The following is a 15,520-nucleotide window of genomic DNA, read 5'->3' as shown; positions in this document are numbered from 1 at the left end:
ATACTTATTACTGAAGTATTCTGTTTTCAGCAATATCCTAAAATGTTAGAGTTGATGAGTAAGAAGTGGTTACTCGACACTATAATCCCACTATGCCAATAAAATTAACAATATCCTTGTCAATGGTAGGACTTGAGATTCAGACACCTGGATTTTTAATTTTTTACAGTTATGTGATGGAACTATCCCACTCTGTTGTCAATAGGGATCAAGTTGGTATTGTCAGCAACCTCCAGAGAGCAAGGTATATCTCCCTGTAGTAGACACTGAGTGGTCCACACTGTGATTCTTCACATGCCATTGACTATTTTGACTAGATCTCCATCAGCAGATGGGAGGTTAAGTCCTTGTCTCACCTGTCAACGTGCAACTTAATTGTCTGAGACTGAATCCTGCAGAAGGGCTGTATTGTTTTTTACACAAGAGCACCTGTTTCTCTTTGAGCTTCTCTAGACTTCTGGGGGCATTCGTGTGGAGCTAGCAGGTGTGACAGATACCTAAGAAAAAGGTGTTTGGCTTTCAGGAGTAGCAGCTGGAGGCTAGTTGCCATACTGTGTATTATATTGGACATAGGTCTCTGTGAATGGACAATGGTCTTTCATACTTTCTTTCCTGATGTTTGGTTTCAAAAGGAGAGTTTACCTCCTGAAAGAAAATAGCTAATGCATTTCATTATAAAAGAAAACAGAAAACATGGGAATACCCTGAGTGAATGAAAAGCTGCAGTATTTTATTATACATTAATATACCCTAAAGGATGTACTACAGTTCTTACAGATGACTTCATACAGAAAGGTTTGCAGGACTATTTTTTCCCTTCCCTTCCCCTTTTCTCTCATTTCGCTCATCCATTGCCATTATTTTCTTTCTTCCATTTGCATAGAGTCCTCCAACCTGTCATCTTGTCACTACTGCCTAACCTAACCATGTTTTTATTGAGATGAGTGGTAAAAAAATGACATTCAGTTAGAGCTGCTTCAACTCCAGAACCCTCAATGAAGATTTTCAGGATTGTCAAGTTTTGCAGTTTACAATGACAGTAACTACAGAGCAGCTCACAGGTGCACACTCTCTATACAAAATTGAGCATTCTGGTCCTCTTATCTAGACCATGAGATTTAGGAAGCCTCTGAGCAATCACAGAGTCAGTTCTTGAGATTGGTGGGCACCTGCAATCTGTGCTGATGTAATCTGGAGTTATAGCTTCTAGTTCAGACCCTTTGGCTATACTTCATTAACTAGTGTGCATTTCCTTGCATATGTTTGCATAAAAAGGCAAGCTGTCCATTTCATCTGTCAGCACAGAATGCTATGCAGAGAGCTGACTTCAAGACAGTCGTTTCTTAGGGTCTTAATACCAACATGTTCCCATAATCTTTCTCTAGGATTCCTTTGAGAGCTTGCTCAAGAGTCCTGTTAAAATGAATGGCAGAGAACTAGTTGAAGCATTATATCCACTTTACATTTTTTTACTGTGCTATAGCATCACCTTTATCATGCTTTGATTCCATTTCAGAGTCGTAGAATCATTTGGGTTAGAAAGATTGAGTCCAAGTGTTAAAGATAATTTCATAATTTTTGTGTCTGCACACTGATAGCTCACTTCAGGATGACTAGAGGTATATTACTATCAGTCTTTTCTGTTACGTATTGCAATTCATGATAGCAAAGATCAGTATGCTTGAATAATATTAGAAATCAATGGATAATTATTTAAAATACTCAGCTTCCAAGCTAAAGTTAAAAAGAAAAAATCCACCTCTTCAGACACAAATCTATAACACTTTTAGGAATTATATGTGTCAGTTAAATTTCGTATTTAAGAAGAATTTTAGAAGAATTTTGCTTTCTTATTATGAACCTGAATTTATGCAATGAAGAAATGTGGTGATGCCTGTTTGAACTGCAGAGGTGAACTACAACAGTCATGTACACTGAAAGCAAAATGTGCTCCTGTGGTGCAGTCTGTGACAGTCTGGACAGACAAATTGTCTTCCCTTCTGTCCTGGAAGTAGAAATGGAAGTGGAAATGGTCAGTAGTTTGTCCCACATTATTCCCAGGGAAAATGTGTCCAGCTCAGTTCTTCCAGCAGAAGGCTGAGGTTTGATTTAGCAGTTTATGTTCTATGACAGTTTAATCAGAACTATTTATTTATTAACTCAGCTTCCAGTTTGTCCTGCTTACCACTCAACAACGTAGTGTTAACCTTTATTACTCGGCCTTGGAGGGAAAATCAGATATTAGCTGGTTTTTAGACTGTGGTTTTATGGCTGGCTTAAGCTGTTGCAAGTGCAGGCTCACAATTAAAGAGGTGTTTACAGACTCCTCTCTCTTCCCTTACACCCATGTCCCCAGCCCAGACAGCCTGTTTTTATGAGACTACTGAGTGAGCTGAATGGATAAGTTTACTCAGCTAGAAACTGGTCAATTTTTCATTTAGAGTGCCTCTTTTAGCACATTTACATCCAAAGGAGTGCTAGTCCCAGTTCTGGACTGCCCCTTTTGGTGGCATTAGGGATTTAAATTTGCTTATGCTCATCACATAAACATAACCCAAAAACCCCACAAAAATTATGGATAAAGAAATTCAGCAAGGATGTGTAGTCTTTCTTGCTTATGTGTAGCATGCATTGAAAAATAAAAAAAAGGGAAGGCATTTATGTAATAACTTTTGAAACAATTAATTTGAAACAAGATAACTATTTTAGGTTCCTTTGTTTAGATTTCTTTTTCCCCCCTTAATTAATATGTGGAACTATCTAAACTTTAAAGTATTTCTAAACGATGTTTATTCTATGAATTGTCATGTAAATTGATAGAATTTTACTCATTTTGATGTTTCAGTAGACTCTGTTAAGAAACATGAAGAGATTGTTGTGAAAAGGATTCACAATATCTTTTTACAGAAGGTTCAGTGGATACAATAGGGTTTCTAAAAATGGGACAGAAAAACATTGTGTGTGTATTGGGAATATACTTGAAAAATCCAAGATAAGTGTAGAACACTTAATGGAGTTTCCTGTTGCATTTTGGCTTTTTCTTCCTGTTGTACTTGGGATTAATGGAGTTATTCCTACTACTTTTATAGAATTAAGAAATATTTCTATTACATATGGTCCTGGATCTTTTAGAAGCACCATATTTCTTACTTGTTATTGCTGATCATCTTCACTGGTTTTAGGTGGGGGGTTTTTGGTATGAATGTTTACTGTGAAATTTTAAAAAATGCAAATTTATTGCCTTTGGATAATTTTTTCCCTTCCTCTCACAAGTTTGTATCATCAGTCTACTTTAGGGCAGTAGATTTTCCATTAAAACAACAAACGTAACTCTGAGTGCACTGAAAACGTTCTGGACTTACTAGTGTTAGATTGACTGGTCTATCAATGAGGTGGACAAGAGATATATTTAAAACTACTTAGGCCAAGCAGTAGAATATGCATGCTTCAACGTAGGGGATTAATTTTTTTTTTTCCCAAAAGAACCTCCTTTCTATTTTGCTGGTTTTTTTCCTCCCCCTTTGCCATAACTGCTCGAAGAGGCATGCACAGATGCCTGCTGCCAGCGTGTGATACTTAACCTGACCGCCAGACCAGCCTCACAAAGGAGGGCTTTTCAGGTCCCCCAGTGAAACAACCACTGCATTTTATTATGGCGTGAAATTAGAAATGAAAAGCCCTATGGCTCTTGCTGTTTAGTAATGCGGAATATGTCGTTTCAGATGGTGATGGTAGTGCTGGGAGGGAAACAGAAAACCAGGGGAGAGAAACAAAGTAACAATTTAGACAAAAAGGGCCCCCCTTTTTTTGGTCGTCTCTGATTGTTTAGTGGTCTATAAAACCATAGAACTGTGGTGGATACAAGCAAAAAGAACATTTAGTTGCGGCTCTCTCATTCAGAAATGTGTGTGTGAATTTGCAGGGTGATGTATAAGTCGAGTCATCTGTTATCAGAAGAGTTCACTAGTTTAACTCATTTATAAAACAGCAACAAAAAATTTGACTTCTTGGAGAGAGCAGTACTGCTCTGACAGACACTTTAAGTTGCACAGCAAGATGGTGTTTATAACAAGACTGTGTGTGGTTTTCTGAAACTGCCTTGTAACAGATTGGAAGGCGAAAGTGCCAGCTTGAAGAGGCTTTCTCTTGTCTGTTTAAGATTAAAAGAATTATGTTTTCTCAATGGAAATTCTTTACATGTATAAAATGTCAAAATATTTATGCTCACTTTTACTTTAAAAGTATTATGTAATCACTAAAGCAAATGGTAAAATATTAGAAAATGAAAATGCAGTTTATGAGAGAGACATTTTAGAACATAAGATGGGCTTCTTTTTTATAGAATCATAGAATCATTTATGTTGGAAAAGACCTGTGAGATCATGAAGTGCAACCGTAGAGTTATCCATGAGCTGATCACTATCACTACTACTCAAAACAATTGGTGAAAGCCCATCTGCATTTCTAAGATTTGGAAGGGAAAAAGCTGTTACATTTTGCAGACCCGTCATGTTAGCAGTAAATATTGCTGTTATTTTTACTCTGTTACCCTCTTTGGACCATGTCTCTGTGGAAAGGGTGGCAGGGAACAGTGGCCTAGAAACAGTAGGAACATACAGGCAGAAATATTCTTACTGTGTTGCTTACTGTCTAAGTTCCAGGTGCAATCTTGGAAAAGCTCTCAAAGAACCGGGAAGAAAATTTTTTCATGACTGATCCATGATAGATTGATGGAACAGATGCAAAAATGAAAAATCAGGTTTTTTTGGTAAACTGCACTGCAGGACTTCAACCTGAAGAAAGAAAGTCGGGCAGAGAAGTAAAACTGCTACTGTTGTTTAATTTGGGTAGCTCATTTCATTGTTGATTAATGCAGTAGCTACACTGCCAAAGAATGGAAACAATAGCTCAGAAAGAAGCAGGATGGCACTAAGCAATTAAAGCTATTAGCACTATGAGAAGAATTCTGTTACAGGGAACTTCTTAACCTTTTTAGACTGCACCACTCTTCATTTGATTTAAAATAATCTGTGCACTTCGCTACAGTATATATGTTGTGTGCACACTATTGCTCCGGGCTTGTCTTGCTGCTTCATAGCATTTTACCAATGCTGGGCCTTGTATCTTGATAGGTGAAAATTCGGAATGTGGAGATTTAGAATAAGGGTTAGGAAGAGTTCTGAAAGAAGAGAACTAATTTGCACTTGATGCAGCACATAAAAGCAAGGCAACAGAAGAATAAGAAAATGCTCTTTGAGGCAGCAGTTTGAATAGGGATAATTAGAACAACACTTTTAAGGCCACAGTAGGTTAGTAGAGAAATCAAAGATGTGAAAAGAGGAGAGAGTGAGAAAGAGTATTATCTCTGTAGCAAAGAAGGGGTGGTGGAATAACTACTGCACTGAGAAAGAGCCAAAATATTTGTACCTATTTCAAAAGAACTTTAGGAGGATCAGAAGTGCTGCTAGGGCATGCTCCCTCAAGGTGAGAAGCTGACATTTAAAGATCTTCTCTAGAGAAGATCTCATTGTTTATACAAGATAAAACAGCTTCAACAGGAGAGAGAACGATCCATCAAATACTCTATACTTAGGGGATTCATCTTGAATGTAGGAGGTTTAAGTTCAATTTCACGTTTCAGAATCAGGCAAAATAACAGCTCAGAGTTGTTTCTTTGGTGACTGTGTTAAACTTTAGGCCATGAGAGAGGAAAAGAGAAGAAAGTACGTGTTCTGGTTTCATCTGCTGGTACAAAACCCTGTAAACAAATTTAGACAAGAACTGGTCAGGAATTAACTAGTCTTTGGGAGCCAATTTTCTGTTGACATTGATGGCCATTATTTTGACTCGGTAACAAAGAACAAAAACATGAAAAGAATCCTAGGATTATTCTGTCCTCTCAAACAAACACTTCTGCTGGCAAACTTTGACATGCCAGACAACTAAGCTATACAGATAGATACTAAGCTGTCAGTGTTGAAAGTTGTTTTCACTTTAAAAGGATTATATTTGAAACTGCTGAATTTCAGCTACAGTGTGATGATACGACTTCTCTTTTTTTTTCTCTTTTTTAATAGTAATTTACTTTCCAAATATTTTATGTCAAAACAGTTCCTTCAACACATTCAGTGGTTCTCACCTTCGTTACATGTACACTTTTCTAGTAGCTTTCACTTCCTGTTTAATTTTGGGAATTAACAGCAAAGGCTACATGAACTTTCAGAATATTTGACCTGAAGTTCTTGGCAAGGGTCTTGGACTTTCTGGTGCCATAATTTTAGGAAAAAATCCTGTAATGCTACTCTGTATATGTAAAGGTCTGTCAGACTTAACTGATACACGGTGACTAGCCCTTTCCCTCTCTCTATTCCAGGAAATATTGGTACTGATCCTAAGTCATAAGGCTCCCTATATATGCATAAGGTATTGAAGGCATTCATTAACTCAAATTGCTAATACTTAGAATTGTGATACTGGCACTCCTGATGCTGTCTACTGAAATGAGGTGGACAATTAAAAAAACTAAATGTTTCAAGCTCATGTTTTTGTTAAATAACAACAGTTACTTTTCTGAAAATTTCCTTTACTCCAAGTCCTAATTTGATATTAGTAAGTTTGCATAACCATGGAAAGTGGTAATGCCTGTCCGTGTGTGTGCTTTTAGTCCCTCCACACTCAAGTAAAATAAATACACATTGAATGTAGCTATTTGCTGTAGCAGTTTAAGCTGTGCTGCTTAACTTTACACCCAGTCAAATTTCTCAGAAATCTTCCATTCTGCTCTGAAATAACCATTTGAATGATCAGACCACTCTCCAAAGTACTGATAAGAGATACAAGGCAGTTGCACCTCAAACTGCTGTAGTTTGCTCCATTAACTGTGTTTCTAAGCCTTGTAAGAGGCTGAGTAAACAGAGCTGTAGTCAAGGGTTTGTCCACCTCTCTGCTCAAGAAGCAGAATAGAGCTTCAAAGAAACATATCAGTATGTTGTCCTTTGCTTACTTATCTGGATATGATTTTGAACATTTTTTTTCCTCTGTGTCCTTCAGAATTTTTAATTGGAAAATACTATAGGTATGTTCCACCTGGCTCGGTGAAGATTGTAGTGGTTTGCTATGAGACACTGACAGTCCCATCTGCAGAAACACTTTCCATTTGTTGGGAACACACTGCTTGAATGGGAAACCAGAAGTCAAACTGTTTAATATTGGTTTGGAAATATAATTTTAAAAAGTATTTCTTATCTAAAGCATAAGTTCTGTATTTCACCTGCAGGTTATATACATCATCCTACTTAGATAAGAACTTTTAAAAATAAATCTTAGTTGCATATATGATGATATGCTTTCTGTCTCCATTATACAGTTTTGTTATTCTTTTTATAAGGGATATACCAAATTCTGCCAGGAAATAGAACTCTCATTCCTGTTGACTATGACCAGTGCTGAATGACTTATATTCCCTTTACTTTCTGATGTTATAACTCAACACAAAATGCTGTTTTCTCATAATTTAACCCTTGGTGCTTTTAATGGCAAATTGCTCCTGGGATGAGTTCCCATGTGAATTAATCAGAAAACTCTTAGGGTGTTAGCCTCAGATTAATCCCAATCCCTGCAGGTACACCCTGTGTGATGTGTTATAATATAATGTGATGGTTGCTGTGGTTGCTGTTCCTTGTCCTTATCGGTGCCTAACTGCTCCTATTGGAGCATTCATCTGTCCTAAAACATTACACTGAATGTTACACTGAATGTCTGAATGTTGATTACAAATGGAGGATTTTTCTTTGCATATATATTTATACTTAATTAGAATAAATTAGTACCTGCAGATGATAACAAATTCCACCTGTTTCTTGTCATCTACCCCACCATAGCCCACATCAGGATGTCATCAATATAAAACAACAAAAAACATATTTCAAGAAATCTAACTCCCCTCAACTATTTAAAACCTAAGACCTGGCTTACATTCAAAACCAGCTCTACAATTAGCAATACTTTCAGACAGTATCAGCTGGGTTCCCAGTGTACATGATAATGTCACACAATAACCCAAACTGTAACTAATTTAATTAGGACTTGATCCTCGAATACAAAATCATTCCTTTTCACCAAATCATGATGCTCACTGACCTACAGGAGAGGAAACAGGAGAGCACAGACAGGGAACCTTTCTCTGTCATTTAACCCTTTTGTTTATTCAGTTACAAGGGAAATATGTTACTAGTGTAATTCTCATGAGAACCTCCTTAACATGAACAGAGGAGTAACTGCAGATAGCCACATGAAACTTCTATTTTACATAAAAGAATTTGTTTCACAGTTGTTCCTGTTAGACTTTTTAAAACTTTAAAAAGTTTTAAAGATACATAAACTTACATTAAACATAACTGAGTTTTAGGCAGTGGTTGTGGTTTAAACTCAGCTGACAACTAAGCCCCACACCTCCACCTGATGGGATGGGGGAGACAATCAGAAGAGTAAAAGGGAGAAAACTTGTCATTTGAGGTAAAGACAGTTTAAGACAGGTAAAGTTGTGCATGTGAGCAAAGCAAAACAAGGAATTCATTGACTGCTTCCCATGGGCAGGCAGGTGTTCAGGCATCTTCAGGAAAGCTGTACTCCATCACATGTAACAGTGACTTGGGAAAACAAATGCTGTCACTCTGAATGTCTTCCCCTTCCTATGCTGAGCATGACACTGTACAGGGTCCCTTTGGTCAGCTGGGGGCAGCTGTCCCACCTATGTCCCCTTCCAGCTCCTTGTGCATCCCCAGCCTCCTCACTGGTGGGCTGGAGTACAGAAAATGATGCTGTATGTAAGTGTTGCTCAGCAGTATCAAAAACATTCCTGTTATCAATACTATTTCCAGCACAAATCCAAAACATAGCCCATACTAGCTACTGTTAAGAAAATTAGCTCTATCCGAGGCTAAAACCAGCACAGAGCTAAAATGTCTCACTGATTTCTAGAAAGTTGACAATTATTGCTTTAATGATTCAATCTGCTAATAAGGGAGGAGAGAGAAAAGAGTAAGAGAAGCAAGACTGACTTGGTCTAAAATGGACCTCACAAAATGCTGAGAGGCTTCTCAACATGTATCAACCTACAAGCTAATATGATAGCTATTGATTCTGACGTTAAACTCTTCTCTTTGGATTCATGGATTTTTTTTTTTTTTTGGCCTGAGTATCTGACTGATTCATTAGGTCAGATCTACCTCTAATGGTTTGTTTTAAACAGGATAGATGTGTACAAGGAGGTGCCTGACCCGTTAGGGCGTGTGAGCACCTGAAATTTCTCATACCTGAAGTGCTGCAGTGCCTCATCTTTGGCACTTGATTGCTAGGAAAGGTGCCCGCAAGCTTGAGTGTGATACCGTGATATACTCACATGGAGCAGTACTCAGATGAAGCCTTTAAATCAGTCAAACTATCGAGCATGGGTTTTGGAGAGCATTGAGAATGATCCAGTGTGGAAATGAGATTCACTTACCTGCCTGTGTAGGATTCTCCACTCTTAAGTGCCTGAAATTCTCACTGCATATAGATTCTGTTTACCTGAGCTTTTCATTTTGTAACACAGTCACACCTGTGCATTCTGGGTCAGTAGATAGCCCATACCTTATTACTGGTCAGAGATTTAAACTGGAGATTAAAAAAGTAGAACAGGGATCTTTAAAAGAGTTTGTCTAACTTCAATTTCAGAACCAAACACTTCTTTTATTTTAATATACAGAATTCAAGTTAGTTGCCTTGAATCTACAGAAGGAAAATAGCCATCTTAAAGTTTAGGAGGACATGCATAACCACAGCAAGTTGCGACATCAATGTATAAATAGGTTTTTATAAAATAAATTGACAAAAATTATGCACATTCCTGAAATGGACAGCCAGAGTCCTTCAGATAGATTCACTGGTCTCATCCTAGGATGCTTTTTTAATATTTCACTGCAAATTGTTAATAAGTTGTGATTCTTACCTACTTTTACATGTAATTAATATTCTCCTGCTATGCTAAATTATTTCCTTATAGATGTAGTTTTTACTATTACACTCCTAGATGCAGAAATACCAAATCAGAATCACGTGTCATATTAGAGAATCTAATTTGGTCTTTGGTTCTAACAGTAATGTAAGTATGGATATTTCTTTTTGGCATTAATAAATGAGATGTGTCTTCTTGGAAGAGAATGTTTTAGGACTGGTTTCTTTGTGTGTATGGATCTTTTGGAAAGATATAATCCAGAACTAATGGGAGATTTTTTTTTAATTGATATGGCAATTTTTTAAAAAAATTATAATCTTCCTGATGCATCTCCTTAGTTTTATCATGAGAAATAGTTTCAGTAAACTCATCCTACATCTCATGACCCATACAGTACAGAACAAAAGTAGTAGTTTAAATTGTTCAATGGTAGTGTATTTTGGGATGTGATATTGGTAATACCTAATATATTTTACCACTCTAACATGCTGTTGATTGGTTTGAACTGGATAAATATGCAACTGTGCATTTACTGTTCTGAAATCAAAACATTGCATGCTTCAGACATCTCACAGTCCCATTTTTGAGAAACAGAAAGTAACAGTTTCTGTTCCTATTTGTAAACAGCAGATGAAGATTAAAAAACCCAAAATCTCAAAATTACTATTTCTCTCTTGCTGTCTGTTTCTGTTTTGCATTTTACTGCCACTGTGCTGAGATTTACAGATTCAAAATCACTTTTCTTGTGGTTCCTTTGAGTACAGTTGTAATTTAAGCATACCCATCACAAAATTATTCTCTCTAAGTCTAATGAACACAATATTCTTCTTTACTTTGGCTAAATTCCTGATCCTAAAAATGTTCTGATAGTGAGCACATGCATTTTTCAGGTACTTGTCCTCATGACACGGTAGATTATTAAGAAAGGTGTTTGTTCCATTTTTTTTTTGTTCCCAACCATCTCAGATCCACTTAATTAAGTTCCTCAGGACAGCAAAACACTTAACTATTTGTTGTAAACATAAGCCATTCATTTCTGACCTTCCTGTTGGGAGCAGCAGTAATGATGGATGATAATGAAAAGAGTAATTCCATCCAGCTATAACACTTGGATTCCATTGTTTTTATAACAATTTGCATATGACTTGGTTTCCACTCTGAAGAAAAAACCTTTTTAGACAAAAATACTGTAGGTAGACTCTTTTGCTCTGAAATAAGTAATTTTTGGGTGTTTAAATAACTATAAATATGTCATATGTAGCTATTTAATTTAACTATAATGTTTGAATAAATACACAGTATTTGAATAAGTATGTATTTCCATATTAAATGAAGTTTTGCAATTCATTAGACTCTGAAAAGTGCTGTGTTGGTGTAAATCTCTCCCATTCAGGTCAAAGCATGCTTTCCTAAGAAAAAGTGTTAGTAAGCTATTTTGAAGATTCCTTTACTAACTAATGTAAATGGCATGCATCATATGCTAATCTCCTAGTTGCTTTATTTTTAGATTAAAAATTAGAACAGGAAAGACTTCTCTAACAGGGCCCTTCACTGCAAATTTTTTTAAAAAGATGAAATAAAAAACATGACCCAAAATATTTTAAAGCAATAGCAATCCTTTTTCCTTGAATGAAACAGTACTTTGCTCTTGTTCTTAATTCTATGCAGTCTGAATATCAACAGGTCTGTAGTAGAGTGCTTACTGTTAGCAGTCCCTTTGGCTTTTGATGAAATTGTTTAGTATGAATAACAACTCCACAGCAGTCTAGGTGATAAAAGAAAGCCTGCAGCTTCCAGATTTGACCACTGGAGATGATGAAATAAGCACCTAAGGAGGATTTGATTTAGCAAGGCTGGTGTGATTGACACCCCTTGCCCTTTGGTGAGTACCACTGATCTGTCACGACTGGTTCAGGGTTGTGTTTCATGTCTTGTCCTGACCCAGCAGTACAGAGCCTGTGTGGTGGTGCCAGGGCAGGGGGCAGTGGTGGCTCCGAGCCACTCAGGCATCTGCCAGATGGACTGCCGGGATGCTTCCTGTGCCACTGCTCCGCTGCCTGGTGGTGGTCTGCCATCTTCATACCTAAGCTTACCTTCTGAGGGCAGGTAGCTATGTCTGGAAGTTGTTTCTTATTACACGAAGCAGAGCCCAAACCAACTGCTAGCTGCTGCTCTGCCTACAGTCTTCCTTGTTCTGAATAGAGGATTTCAGCATCCTTTTAACAGACACACACACATTTACACTAATCCAGAAAACCTGAATGTGTTTCCCTGCAGGGTGGGACTAGTTTTCTCATTAGTGTTTTAGGTATGTTGAAACTGTTCTTATTGGTGAGAAATACTGTATGCTTTCCTCTCAGATGTTGAGGCTAAGCTAAACATAAGCAGAATAGCTCCTGTTGATCCAGATAAGCTTTGGGTCAGTTATATTGATATTATTAGACATGTAAAGTTCAAGATGTGTGCCTTATTCTATGAAGACTTGGATTTGAGGAAACAGATATTTGTGACACTAGTTCTGACTCACGTTTTCTTTATTTTAATTTTTATTATGTACTGAACAATACCTATCACAAAACCTTCAACTACTCTTGATGTAAGGCCCAAATCTTCTTTTTCTTGAGACGTTTTTCAACTTTGTTCGTGCCTGGAATAGATGGTCTAAAAAGGGGGGAAATCCATAGTAGAGGGATAAATGTTTTACAACAGTACTGTGCAGAGCACTGCAAAATGTATGTTCTTAAGCAGACTCATCTTGATGCACATTCATAACAAATCATATCAGAGATGATGAAAAAACCAACACAATCCTTGCAGATAAAAGATAACAGCTCAGAGTGCCATGTGTAAATGGGATGTGAAAGTTTAATAGAACCAAGCAGACAATAGTTTATGAGGACAGAGAGTTTATTGGAAAGCTGACTGGAAAAAGACAAACCTATGTACATGATAGCCCTTCTTCAGAGCTAGCATGTATATAACACTTTGGATTTGGAACACATTTCCATCTCCATGTAAGAAACATAAGGAGAGCATTCTTAGGGGAGACAAAGGTATCTCTCTGCCTGAGATTATTGCTGTTTAGAGGATATAGCTCACCAGACAGTAGGGGGTATCTCAAGATCTAGGCTGATTTACAATTTAAGTCAAGGATTCAAAGGTGAGACCTGTATCCAAGCTTCCAGTGTTTCCAGCTACCCACTTTGGGGTAACCTCATAATAGGGTAGCTAAGAGGATCAGCGCACGAACCTCAGTGCTTGTGAGGTGTTCTCATCTTCGTCATTGCAAGGTTAAGAACAACCTCTTTAGTAAGACAGTTCCAGACTCTTCTACTGCAAATTTTCTGTCTGCTAGCAGTTGTTCCACCAGCAGAGTGGTGCAGCTCCAGTAAAGCTGGGCAGTTGGCTCCTACAGCTGCCCGTGGTGCTAGGCTGGCCCAGTGCTCAGAGGACTCCTCATACAGCAGGAGTAGAGAGATTTATTTTTTAGTGTATGTATAGGTAAGAGCATGTACCCTAATCAGAGCCTTAAAGAGCCTGTGGAGGCCTTATGGCTGGCTACATCATCTGTTTTCCTTGGCATACTCTGAGAGCAGTTGGATTTCAGGATACTACTCAGCCCTGGTTCATTTTGTCCTTTGAAGTGTCAGAGTTGAGATGCCCATTATCTCTGCTTACCCTGAGGCAAGAGGTGCTGGGGCCCAACTGAAAGTAGCCTGGGCTGTTCTGTGTGATTACTGAAGCAGAGCAACAGCCAGACGGCATCAAGTGCTGAAACCTACTTACATTGCAGATAAAGATATCCTGGGACAAATGCCTTGAAGAAACCATCTGAACTGTACAGCGTCTTGGTATTTCCTTCCAGGAGTACCAGCTGCTTTGCTCTACAACCTGCAAGGAGCGTGGTCCAGTCAGCATGAACTTGGTCTTAGCTGCTGACTGAAGATTGTGGATATGCTGGTTTAGATACACTCTCCGTGGCTGCACAGCAGTGAAACAGGAATTCAGAGAAGGCAAGGACACAGTCATCCTGACAGCTTTGGGGATCACCAACAAAGTCCCAGAGTGGTCAAAATGTCTCCCATTTTGTCTTTACACCACTTAATGCCTCATAAATTTTTGGATTAAATCCATCAAAGCAGGAGAGTTGTAAAATGCATGGCAGAGGAGTTGGGCTCAAGTGTGCGGTAACTATACCACAGGAGAAACAACACTGGAATTAATAAACTTGCTGACTTCAGTGACATTTTGTAATGTGTCTTTCTAACTACTCTGTGTACACACACTGTGAATTTTGAAGAGCTAGAAATCGAGTCTGGAATACCAAAATATATATAAAGAAAATGCTTTAGTGGTATTTTTCTTCCCGGAAATACGTAACCTCTGTGACTAATGGTTTTATTATATTTTTAGGCTATGTTGATAGTAAGAAAAATGCTTAATGTTGGTTTTATTACATTAATGTACAGGTGTCCAGCCAAGATGCAGCCTATATGTTTTCATGCTTGATTTTGAATAGCATAAATCTAATCCAATCTAATGCTATGCATAAGAGAAACCATATAAACATCGCATTGCATGCCAAAGGCCTTTCTTTTTGGTCCAGTAATATCTTTCTGCTGTTACCAGAAGGAGTAGGTGTTATAAAATCATAACAATGCCAGTGTTTCCCAATATCTTACGTTTAATAAAGGAAGAGAATAGTTTTCTGGATGTGAATCTGAATTTATGTTTCAGCTGCAGTAAACACTCTTAATAGTGTGATTTTTCTTTTTGCTGTGCTATGAAGCTTAACTCTGGTTTGTAGAGTTTCAGTCTCAACTCTCTGTATAACCATTGCAGTAGAGGTTGAAGGTGAAGTAATGGTAATATGGTACTTGAAATAGAGTGGTTTTGCTAACAGACCAGTGAACATTGTCTATTTATACAGAAATAGCATTTAAACCTCTGCTGAGTTTACTCCATAGCTTGATGAAATAGTTTCTCGCTTGGGTAGGCAATGTGCCTGTCTAATCTTTAGTCTGGTTGCTGAGGAGAAGATTTAACTTTCTGTACTTCTGCTTTCACTACTTAGAGTAGTGCTTTTGACATTGTCTCTGTGATCCAGTGACATGGTGTTAAATGGTACTAAGACCTAGGTTCAATAAGTTGGAAAATAGGATGGTATAATAAATAAGTGAGTTGATTGCCTTGCACTGTAAGAAATACTGAATGTATTTCTTGTATTCTAACCATAGCTTGTCGTGACCTTGCTCTGACACCATGACTCAATGACACAATCTTTTCCCCTGGAGAAGTGGATTATTAACTTGCTGTAGGCCAAACAACCAACTGGAGAAGAAATGGGGTTATTTGTGGTTGTTTATTTCATTCTCTTCCTGACACTTCTCTGCCTCCTGACTCTTCCTAGTGCCTGGAGCCCTGCAAAGAGTCCTGGGACCTGAAGAAAAACCATTGCCAAAGCTTCTGTGAGGTACGTCAGCCCAAGGGCACGCTTTCTTACTTTGTTCTAGCACTCTCTTTAAT

The 15,520-nt window shown here is 37.8% G+C and overlaps 1 protein-coding gene across 1 annotated transcript in view; it reads left to right on the top strand.

Moving 5' to 3' along the window:
* ANOS1 (anosmin 1) overlaps window positions 1–15,520 on the top strand; it is a 132,182-nt gene that overhangs the window by 52,937 nt on the left and 63,725 nt on the right. Inside the window, exon 3 of the mRNA XM_050333379.1 lies at window positions 15,405–15,467. Within this exon, the coding sequence (XP_050189336.1) occupies window positions 15,405–15,467 (63 nt within the window). The remainder of the gene's footprint in view (window positions 1–15,404; window positions 15,468–15,520) is intronic.

Source organism: Myiozetetes cayanensis, unplaced genomic scaffold (assembly GCF_022539395.1).
Source record: "Myiozetetes cayanensis isolate MyiCay16 unplaced genomic scaffold, myiCay2020 scf5-8, whole genome shotgun sequence".
NCBI lineage: Eukaryota > Metazoa > Chordata > Aves > Passeriformes > Tyrannidae > Myiozetetes > Myiozetetes cayanensis.
Note: the sequence above shows the minus strand (reverse complement) of the source record. Positions and strands in the feature narration are given on the sequence as shown.